Source organism: Etheostoma cragini, chromosome 1 (assembly GCF_013103735.1).
Source record: "Etheostoma cragini isolate CJK2018 chromosome 1, CSU_Ecrag_1.0, whole genome shotgun sequence".
Taxonomy (NCBI): domain Eukaryota; kingdom Metazoa; phylum Chordata; class Actinopteri; order Perciformes; family Percidae; genus Etheostoma; species Etheostoma cragini.
In genome coordinates this window covers 19,123,299-19,134,778 of record NC_048407.1, presented here as the reverse complement: position 1 = coordinate 19,134,778, position 11,480 = coordinate 19,123,299, and the positions used below count along the sequence as shown (strand labels likewise).

The following is an 11,480-nucleotide window of genomic DNA, read 5'->3' as shown; positions in this document are numbered from 1 at the left end:
TGAGGCATAAAACGGAGCTAATTCTCTCATCATCAGAGACCAGCCCATTGTTCATGCATACACTTAGTAAAACTAAACATGACACAAACACAGTTTTTGCCCGAAAAAAAGAAAAATCACAACAGTAAGAAAAGTGTGGCAGCAGGACATCGTTATAATGAAATAATCTGTTTGTTTTTTTTTTTATAAAAAGGAAATAAAAGTTTATGAGCCATAAAACTGGCCTGTCATCAGGATTTATGCAAAGCAAGGTTTGAGTCAAACTTTGGTCCTGAGGCCACTAGCCAACTGCTGGATGAGATGTAAAATGATGTGTACAGTTGAGCCAGCAAACAGTTGCTTCTCCTCAACATTCACTAAATCCATAACATTACTAAAACTGGTCAAAACTAGGTTTTTTTTTTCTAGCTTGTTTAAGAGTACTATTCCAGTTCATGCGTGCCTGACGCAGAATGATGCCATTAAAATTACACTAAAACACATACTAATAACATTACATTCTACTCCCTCTACTGTAGATGTGTTTGAATAAAGGTATATGTCAGATATGATAATAACTGAATAAAAACGACTCAATCGTCTTGTCTCGATCTAACTTACTAACTAACTCATTTCCTAATTTCTCCAGATTTCTTAGCTGGTTTTTCAGGAATAAATAATGTATTAGGTTTGGGAATGAAAAGTCGATAGTTGTAACAGCATGTTAATACAAAATGTATCTTCTTTACTGTAAACAGTGAGAAAGAGGCGGCCCTACACAACAACCCGCCACCTCTTGTGGGACTGTACTGTACCCTTGGTGAGTAAAGTTGTCACAAAGAACAGCATCATAAAGTGCTGAATATATACGTAAAAGCCTCCGCCAATATTTGTTATTTTTCTACCGCCACACTTTCTTGAAAGATTCACCCCTTTAATGAATTAAAAGTTGAATCGGTTATAAAAAGTACCAAACTGACATAGTTTGGTTTTGATGAATACAGACTAAATGTTAGCCGGAACATGTTTGCTTACTGATATCATAAAGTGCTATCTTTACACTGTGGTGGAGATGTTAAAGTATCTTGTACTGAAAGATATGTTTCACAGCTGGAAGGGACCATCTTCACTGCACTGTCCCACCAACAGCTAAAATATTCGTTTACAGGTATTACTGCACCAAACGGGTCTAGACAAGACTAGATCTAATTTAACCAGGCAACAAAATGCCACGTTACCAATTACATTACATTACATTTGTAAAACACCTACTGAGCACTGTTTCCATCATCATAGTCATATTATGAATTAAAATATACCATGTGGGCTACCAAAGACAGCTTGAGTATATTGATATATTATGTATTGATATAATCAGCACATACAGAATGAAGACGCTTGTTTGTGACTACACATAAGATCAGTGTCGAACACTTTCCTACTTTTCTTCTACCTCTCTGCCTCATCTCTAACCCGCTAACTTTCTTTCAATACACTTTCGGCACTGAAAATAATTTCAAACCATGTCAACAGCGGCTACATTCCATATCTTGGATGTATAAAACCATACATACCGCAGTTTTTCTAAACCTTCCTGCTACACCGCGCACTCCACCTTCCACGCAACAGAAATACAAAAGAATATTAAAGGGAACACGATTCATGGAAGCCACTAAACACTCTAGGGAACACTTCAGAAAACTCCACGCGAACCGAAAGACTGCAGATAAAATCACTGACCGTCTACAGAGACACACACAACTTCACAAGTTAATGAATAACAAGACCGCTAAGTTACTGGTTTTTTTTAGAGTACAAGTTGAAGGAAAGCACCAAATGCTGCTTTTCTCAAAGAACAGTAATGACAAGTTGTCTGTTTTTGCCTGGAGCCCTCTCATTTTGCCCCTCTGTTACACTGAGGAGTCAATCATTCATAAAGTTAATAGGAGACAATCGCTTTCTCAGCCAGCCCACTCAGCCAAGAAATTCCAAACCAAATTCCTGGTTCACTGTCTGGATATTGATTTGTCAAGTTTGTCCTTAATAACGAGATAACAGATATCACCCATGCCGCTCTGGAGAACATTCATGAGGAGGAAGAGACTTGTCTCAAACTTCATGATGCAAGACAAATTTACAGATCTTTTACTGCATGGGCTTATTAACAGACAATACTTAGACTTTTTTTGTCCAATTTTACAATTATTCCACATAACAAAATAAAAGACAATTCGTGAACCTGCATAAAGGTTAGTATGAACGGGTTAAGTTGCTGCCTGAGTCCTGCAGACTGACCAGCAGGTCATCGATTTTCTCCATATTTTGAGAGGCACTCATGCTGTTCTGCACAGGTCGAGACTGAGACAGGGACTGGCTGAGCAGGGACTGGATGTGTGCCTCACTCTCTCTTTGATTCTGACCAGATTGGCTGATGGCAATAAGCTGATCTGACAACGTGTTTCCAGGAGTGTTCATCAGCTGGCCACATTCTGCAAGGAAAGAACAGAATGAGTTTAAAAACCTCAGACTTCTAAGTTTGTAATGCAAGTCTGATATTCATTATAATATTCAATAGCCATTTCTTTTTTTGGAGATTTATTAAAACAAGATCCTTAATAGAGTGTCTCACACAACATGGTACAAAAACAGAAAGTATTGACATGCACTTATATACACAAGAGTCAACATTGTGCTACGGACACACAGGATGTGAGACATTACTTTCCTAAATGCAAGTGTCCAGTTCTAATTCAACAATCTATTCATTTTCTGTTTATTGCATGACAGGCGACCACCTCTCTAAATCCTGAATTGTAATTTTCCTTAGTATTTTTCAATAGCCATTGATTTGCACTTTTCATATGCACACATACTTTCATGTTCAACTGTAGTTCAGTTGGATAAAATATAAGTACAATAATTTCAAGTGTATTGAAATTATGTGGAACAACAATTGGCCTAAGACTACTGTAGGTGAATTTAAAGACTATGGCTAAACTTAATATAATAATTAGTATTTATTTTCAACTAGCAGTTTGTCTTATGTATGCAAAACATGATCTTTATATTTTATGTTTTAAACCTCTTGTTTAAAACTTTTATGTGGTTATAAGTTTTAACAGTGAATAGTGTTGTAAGATATCACTCTATGGGTCCACTCAAAGACAATAATCAATAATATTATAGTAAATTCGTGGCCATTTGTGGAACTTTTTTAATTTGCTGAGGGTGTTCACAAAGGTTCTCATTAGCTATCAGTCAGTTTTGTAGATGGACTATGTAACATGTGCCAACTTCACTTGTTGGCATGCATTACCACTACCTCAAACGGTTTAATGGTGTGTACCTGAGTAATCCATTTCTTACCGTTCTCAATCCCAAAAAGGAAGAGGCCAGGTTGTTGAGGCTGACTGGGCTGGTTAATGCTCCCACTGACAGCGGTCTGAAACAGAGTCCCTGGCTGTTGAACAGGAGAGGAGGTGGTCGTCTGGTGGCTCGCCACGCCGTTCTGTGAGACAAACATGGCTGACTGTGCGAGCTCCTGAGCTGCCAGTCCCCCCTGCAGGGAGGCCATGTTAGACTGAGGCATAAAGAGGCCCACAGGCTGCTCCTGCCGGTTGTTTGAGCTGCTGCCCAGCTGCATTGGCTGTTGCTCCTGAAACATGACTTGCTGCCGTTGATCGGTGGGGTTCCCTAAAGCCATGGGCTCAGAGCGATCCTGCTGGTTTACTGTCACCATGCTGGCCTGGGAAAAGAGCAGAGAGGGGTTTTGGGGCTCTTGGGAAACTAGACTGCTGCTGGTCAGCGGTGGCATCTGGCCCTGGCTGCTGAACAGTAGGTTGGAGGCCTGATCCGGAGTGGACAGGGGGTTGTTGCAGAAAAGTAGGCCAGCTTGCTGTTGCTGCTGCTGGCCTGGAGAGAGTGTGTTTGCAGATGGATGTGAGGTGATGTTCTGAAACAGGGAAGCCTGCTGGGCCGGCTGTGTGTGTGGCTGAGGCTGGGAGGGCTGCTGCTGCTCCATGGGGCTTCTTTGTTGGATAGGGGAGAGCTGGGTTTGAGCCTGAAACACTGATTGTGGTTCAGGGGCAGGTGTTTGGAGAGCACTAAGGAAGGCCAGCTGGTGCTGTTGCTGCTGCTGTTGTTGTTGTTGTTGTTGTTGCTGCTGTTGTTGTTGCTGTTGTTGTTGAGCACTGGTTGTGAGCTGAGAGGGCAGGGATGGCTGAGGGAGGAAAAGTCCCGGGGTTGAGGGCCGTTGGTCCGGAGACTGCAGTACTGTCATGGTGTTTTGGAAGAGAGCGGCCTGGACCTGCTCCTGAGAGGCTTCCTGAAACAACCCCCCTTGTGGATCTTGTGTTTCAGCTAAGGAACTGGGATTGTGGAACATGGGTGGTGAAGGGTGTGAGGGGGACTGCTGTAGGAAGTTGGTCTGAATAGAGAGCAGGTCACTCGCCTGTTGAAATAGAGCTGCTTGTTGCTGTTGCTGCTGCTGTTGCTGCTGCTGCTGCTGCTGCTGTTGTTGCTGCTGCTGGGCCTGTTGGAAAAGAGTCCCCTGGTTTGGCACCACTCCTTGTGATGAGCCCTGCTCTGGGTTCTTACCCTGAGGATCATCCTGAAACATGCCACACTGCATCTGAATCTGTGACTGAAACAGCTGCTGTTGTAAATTCTCCAAAACCTGCTGCTGTTGCTGCTGTTGCAGCTGTTGTTGCTGGATGTGTTGCTGTTGAATTTGCTGTTTTTGGATCTGTTGTTGGTGTTGCATGTGTTGTTGCTGGTGTTTGGCCATTGAGTTGTCAGGCTGAAGTGGTAAGTTACAGAACCCTTTGGCTTTAAGTTGCCTCACTGCCTCCTCCAGCTGGGCTACTTCATCTGGGGGGAACATTGGCAGTTGCTGCTGTTGTGGTGTAGGTTCTCCACACAGTCTCCCCACAGCTCCAGAGCTGCTGCCGGGCCTCTCCTGTCCGAGGCCCTCTCTGGGCTCCAGAAGGAACTGCTGTGATCCCTGCTGGAGCAGTGAGTCAGCAGGCACAGAGAAAGAGCTGGCGGCTGCCAGGTCCTGCTTCTGGATGCTGCTTAAGGGCTCTGTGTTGAGAAAAACAGGTGCCTGGCCTTTGTCAGCGTCGCCTGCAGGCTGAGACAAGCTGTTGGAGAATGCTCTGTTTTCATTAAGATGTCCTGCAGACATGTCTGGGTTCTGCGGGGCTGGACACAGGTCACCAGGCTGCTAAAAAACACAAAACAAAACATTAGTATTAATGTACTTTATTTTGATTTTTTGATTATTTTTTTTTGGACAGTTTTATTGTGCTGAGCAAAATTATATTTTACTAAATAATTATGTCATTATAAATACCAAATGACTTCAATCCAATTTTTATAGTTTTCAGTATGTAAAAGTTAAAAAATGAGGCCTGAGGTTACAGACCAATACATCACCTTAAATACACCAGAAGATTGGAGGTTGCTGGTGACCTCCATCGGAGTGACATCTTCTCTCTTCACTAAAGGCAACATGGAAGGCATCAAGGCAGCATCTAGAACTGTAGATGCAAGACCAAAAAATACATTAACTCTTATTCAGCCATACAGAGAGGTGAGCTAAAATGTACAGTATATTAAAAAAATGAAAGCTTTCAAAGGGGAGGCTACAATCGTGGGCATGGTGAATGGTTAATAAAGGAAATATAACCTTTAATTTGCTCATCAAATGAGCAAGTCTTCACTGGAGAAGGCGCCTCTTTCTTTACAGGAACATCAGTTTTTGCTACAAGGGCAAACATATCGACAGATTTTTATCTCTATGAGCCCACAACATTAGAAATTCAATTTAAACATAAAGCACAAAAACTGTTTAGTTACTTTAATGATCACAACTTTCCAAGTTTTGTGCATAAAGGTTTTACAATGACAAAAAGTGCTTAGGAAAGAGAGTCCATGTATGTGAAGGACCCTGGATTTGTGTTTTTAGAAATGGGCTGGGTATATTGCTCTTGTAAGAAATTGCTAATGATTGCCAATACTTTCTCTGATCCAACTAAACTGTAGATGGTGGTGTTCTCAAGTGGTAAAACTGAGTGAGCCAGCTGTGGTGTCAGACAGTAAATCTAAAAAGTACTTTGTAAATGATGACCTTGGAATCAGAAGTAACAAAAAGAGACAGATGAAGTGAAACTTATGACATATTAAACAAACTGAAATTGACTGAAACAAACCTGAATCTGGTGTGTAGGTAAAAGGCTGAACATCATGGGATCTCCCAGCATTCGTCACCACATAGACTCCCACACACACTGAAGAGGTGATGGCTTGGTTCTGGTACGGAGGAACCTTCACTATCAAGTGATTCTATGGAGGTGATCATTCAAAAAAAAAATGAATACTACAGTAGGTTTATCTCTAATCTGAGATATCTAGTCTGAAATTGATTAAAACATGGTAAATTGAATATTGAGGAGCAATATTGTGACGAGCAGGTCATCGTCACTTTGTTTGTCACAGGGATAGGGGTGAAGCGATACACATTTGGGTGACTGCAGGAGGTTGTTCTATAAATGTGTGCCCTGGACTGGAGGTAGAAATAGAATGAGCAGACTGGGATTACAAAACATTTGTCTTATAAATTTACAGTGAAATCTCTAATGTTTGAGCATAAAACACACTCACTTTTTTTTGTTACACATCTGGATCTTAAAATGTTCATCAGTTAAGCTGATGATGTAGTTAATATCTCTAGGACATTCTTACTTAGTCTATAAAATGACAATAGCTGCATCCCTCAATACAGTTTAAATTCCACCTATTAACAGCTGGGGGCAGTAAAGAAGACCACCAGTCAACGTATACAGTGTTGGTTTAAAAAACTCTAAAAATGTCTTCTTCTTTTTTTTAGGAAATGCATGTTAGCTGTGCCTGGCAGCTACACGCCATTCATTTCAATCAGAAACACTACATATAAACAAATCTGATTGTTTGCAAGAAAACTAACTTCATAGTTTACCTATAACAAAAACCCAAATCCACTGAGTTCAACACAAGAACCTTTTTCTGTTAGCTGGAGATTCATCAACTCATCTTCTGACCATTTTGTTTTTCAAGGGCAAAGGTTTAAACAAGACTGTTGAGACACACTCAGTAGGAATGTAATTAGGTCAGAACACAATGAGACCACTCAAACCTTTGAACCAGCAGCCATTTAAGATGATTACATCTAAAGCCCCATACAAATCTGAAACGGCTGCTTCTATCTACTCAGCTGATTAGTAACTGGAATTAATCATTCAGTACAAAATCTAACACAAGTGAAATCCCATTTACCTGGTGAAACAGCTCTTTGTCAATTTCAGCCTCCGCCTTCCATGATTTATCATCTGGAACAGACAGAAGATGCAGCATGTTTACTGAAGAAAATTGATAACGCATGAACCCAAAATATCCGTGAACAATCATATTCTTAAAAAGAAATCTTACCTGAGACATTCTCCTGAAATATGACTTTAGTGTCTTTAAGAAAGTTTTTGCCAATGATAAAGACCTCTTCTCCACCCCTCACTGAACAGCTGTGTAGTGACTTCTTCAGGATCTCAGGCATTCCTGCAGGCTGAGCTGCAATCAGAGCAGATATAAACAGTTTTAATAAGAATCAAAGAACCAAAACCATAGCCAGGTTTTTATAAAACAAACAAAAGAAGCAGATTGGTTTAAACTTATGTTCACCTATTTTTGATGATGTCTACAGTGGCTCAAAGAATTTTTTATTTTATGCTAAATGGTTAAACTACAGGCTTGTGCTGGATATGCTATTTATAAAATTTCACTAAATCGCCACAAAAAAGGATTAAACAGCCGCGGCACAAAAATCCACGGTTGCGACAATCCCACTGTAGGTTATTTAATATTATTATGTGTCCCCACAGCCTGCAATTTAATACTTAACATTTTACAACTAATAGGGCAGTCGGAGATCACAGACCTTGCACTGTTAGCGAAAGTGAAACATTATTTTTTACTTTCAATAATTTGTCTATCTGCCCCGTGATTCTGAACAGCTCCACACATCTAATTAGTTCTACCTTGGCCCAACTACACCCTTTCACCAAGTTTCATAAAAACCAGGACAATAGTTTTTCTGTAATCTGACAGACAGACAAACAGGCAGACAGACAGACAAACCAAACCGAAAACATACCCTCCTTAGCAAAGGCAACTTAGCCTTTTGTGAATGCAATTCTGAACTTTTTAATTATTTCTAAGGCCCTTTTAGGAATCCAAATGTAATGCTTCCACAGAGACAAACACAAGGAGACTGACTTACTACACAGGATTGGAGATGATGGAGTCTGTAGTGTGAGCACTGATCCATCTGGACGGGGGATGTTTACCCTAAACACCAGCCGAGCTCGTGTGCTCTTCTTCTTCGATCCGGCCACACCAATGCGAGCCTCGACATCAGCATTACGTAGCTTCAAGATCCCAACACAGTCCACCCTGCACAGAGAGACGATGTTAACGTGGAACATCAACTTTATATTGGAAAGGCAAAAAAGTTCATGGTGCTCAGGAAGTTCAGTCAAATGTTCAAAGGTGCTCTTTGGGATCGGGAATTAAATTACATATTCTTCACACCAACTTCAGGCTGTGAAGAGGGTTGCCTGTGCCATTATAAATAGGTTTCTTCTCCCTATGTCTTTTACATTTTCTATTATGAAAAAGCCAGTAAAATAAAAGCTTAAACATTTTTTTTTGATAAAGAGTGCCTTGGATTTCCCTTTTTTCCAACAAGTTTACATTGTTTGCTAAACTAGCAGTTCTTTACAACACTTCATTGTGTCATTACAATAACTGATTGCCCTAAAGGGAACAAAGTAAAGTATTAATCCACTACGCAATCACTTTCTTAAGTAAATGTTTTGAATGGACTGTGAAGTACAACTGGGCACATAAAATCAACACTTGCTTTGTTTGTTTAATTTAATAAAATGAAATTCTTTGTTGGAGTAATATTTTCCGGAAAAACTATTTGATTTCAATCTTAAGAAAGTACATACGCTAGTGTCATGTTGGTGCTCGGATCAAGGTACACCTCGATAACAGTTGTGCCATCAATGTCCACCTCTTTGCAGGCGGTGGTGTTGCGGCCGGTCACCTTGCACGCTTGGTAAAAACCATGAGGCTTAACACGTCCAGTGTCGTTGCCCACAAACACCTGCAAAACCACTGGCTCATTTACTCCCTCCAGCTGTGTACGTAAAAACAAAAGACAAGCAGTAGATGCATTTTATAACATGTTTTATAAAGATGCTTCCCTACCTGCCCAGCAGATGCCCTTAGAGTGCAGCCCAGTGTAGTGCATGCTGGAATCTTCTCGTCAATTAAGCTTAATTAAACCTTCTTGTGCAATCTAGTCAAACTTTTAAAAGCCAACCTGTGTATGTTATCTTCGGCTGTTAACTACTGTTTCTGATTTTAATACCCGTTAATTGTGTCTGGGCCCACCTGCTCTTAACAATCCTGGACAGTAAAAACAGTGACTGACACACACACACACACACACCCACACACCCACACCCACACCCACACCCACACACCCACACACACACACACACACACACACACACACACACACACACACACACACACACACACACACACACACACACACACACACACACACACACACACACACACACACACACACTTCAAAGTCTCTGGCAATCACCTAATCCTTAACTTAACCTCAAAGGCACGCTGTGGCAGAAAAGTCATAGCATTGACCACAGAGTTAGTTATGGAGGTTGTCAGGTATATAACAGTTACCTTTACAGTAGGGAAGCCCTGCTGAGTGCGGTCCTTCACTGACCCTCTGCTGCCTTCAGTCAGATAGCGGGCTCGGTGCTGAGTCTCAGGCTGAACAAGAATCTTCACCTCCTTCCCCTCACTCTTCTGTGGGTATTGCATCGATAGAGTTCCTCCTTTCTGGTTAGTTTTCTGAGGATCATCAGAGCTGCAACAAACACCGGTTTGACAAAGACACCAGTAGATTACTTCTAATTCTAACATTTTATAGCAACATTATTTCAGTTGGTGCAACCTAGCCGACATTTTCCAATATATGTCTGGAACTTGCTTTAATGTATTATGGACCCCATCCGTATTTGTTCACAGCCCCCCCCCCGCACGATGCTCTGAGCAAAACAGAGTTAACAGGCCCTCCATCAACCAAGCATATTCTATCCCCAGCTCTTAAAGCATTCAGAGTTATCTGTTTATTTAATCTGCTCTGCTTATCCTAGGTCTCTGAGAGAGGCTCTGTGATTCACTGTGGCTGACCACTGTTTGTACTTCAGTATCCTGCCCCGCCTTCTCTCTCATCTAACCGCACTTCTTCAGTCAAAGTGTGGTCGGAAATTTAGAGCCAGAGTAGTTTGCGGAAGATTTCTATCTTTTGTTGTGTGTGATTTCCTGACACTACCTATTCTGACAGTTAGGATGAGAGTTGTGTGAGATTATCCACAAGGGCCTTTCAGACAATCGTAACAAAGAATCAAGTACCTACTTAAGCATTTAACTGTGCAACTACCACCTGGAGAATATTAAATAAATTAAAAAGTCAATTAACTACTCAGTCAACAACTTCCTACATTAAGTGGAGTCATTGTTTTCTTTGTTTACTGATGGGTGACAGATTACAGCAAAAACTTAAAATGAAAATGAGTGAGAAAAAATGATGACAATCATATGCTATTTTACAGTCACCAGATCTGATTCTGATTGAACATAAATCGGAGATTTTGAGCACTGTGTTCACTGTGTGGATTCATCGTTTTGTGTAGGAAAAAAATGACATCCCCAATTTCTTCGAGCGCGAAGGAATGCCTTCAATTTGCATGTTTTGTCCGCAAGTCCATAACCTAGACACACTCATCTGACTGACAGCACATCCTCACATTTGAGAAGCTGCAACCAGGAAATTGCATTTTTCATTGTAAAATCACAGAAACAATTAATTGATTGGGAAAATAGTTTGTGATAAATTTTCTCTCCATCGACTAATCCTTGCAGTTCCCAAATATCTTTTGGAAGAATGGTGTTCATCGCTCCAGTAGAGCTTCAGAGACTTTGACCTAAAAGCTTGTGGTGAAGGTAACATTTTACCTGAAAGCCATATTGTGTAGTTTCTGTCTCCCCTTGAAGAATTCTAAGTAGTGATAACAACAATAGAGCATCAACATGATGCAAGCCTTTGGTGATCTCACCCCCACCCCTTCTCCACGCAGTTGCTAACACGGAGGATTGGATGGACTCTTCAGAAGAGGAAATTATCTTGTAATTTTAGTGTACTTTGTCTCCAACTATTTTATATTAATGAACAACCGTTATATTCAAGCCTTTGCCAAATGAGATGATTCAATCCAATCCACTTTATATGTATAGCACATTTTACAAACACAAAGTTACCAAAGTGCTGCACAGAAAACTCAAACATACAAAACAATTAATGTAAA

The 11,480-nt window shown here is 40.9% G+C and overlaps 1 protein-coding gene across 2 annotated transcripts; it reads right to left on the bottom strand.

Annotated features, from left to right (window-relative positions):
• nfat5b (nuclear factor of activated T cells 5b) lies at positions 1 to 10,673 on the bottom strand. Of its 2 annotated transcripts, none has more exons than XM_034878325.1 (10): positions 9,793 to 10,673; positions 9,024 to 9,214; positions 8,291 to 8,463; positions 7,447 to 7,581; positions 7,294 to 7,346; positions 6,192 to 6,324; positions 5,669 to 5,743; positions 5,416 to 5,519; positions 3,346 to 5,203; positions 1 to 2,468 (listed from the first exon to the last, which is right to left on the bottom strand). In XM_034878325.1, the coding sequence occupies exons 1-10, from the start codon at positions 10,033 to 10,035 to the stop codon at positions 2,230 to 2,232; spliced, it is 3,204 nt and encodes a 1,067-aa protein (XP_034734216.1). In that variant the 5' UTR covers positions 10,036 to 10,673; the 3' UTR covers positions 1 to 2,229. The 2 variants fall into 2 exon arrangements, with proteins under 2 accessions (XP_034734216.1, XP_034734226.1); XM_034878335.1 differs by having other exon boundaries at positions 3,346 to 5,200; positions 9,793 to 10,667.
• Between the last annotated feature and the right edge of the window lie 807 nt (positions 10,674 to 11,480).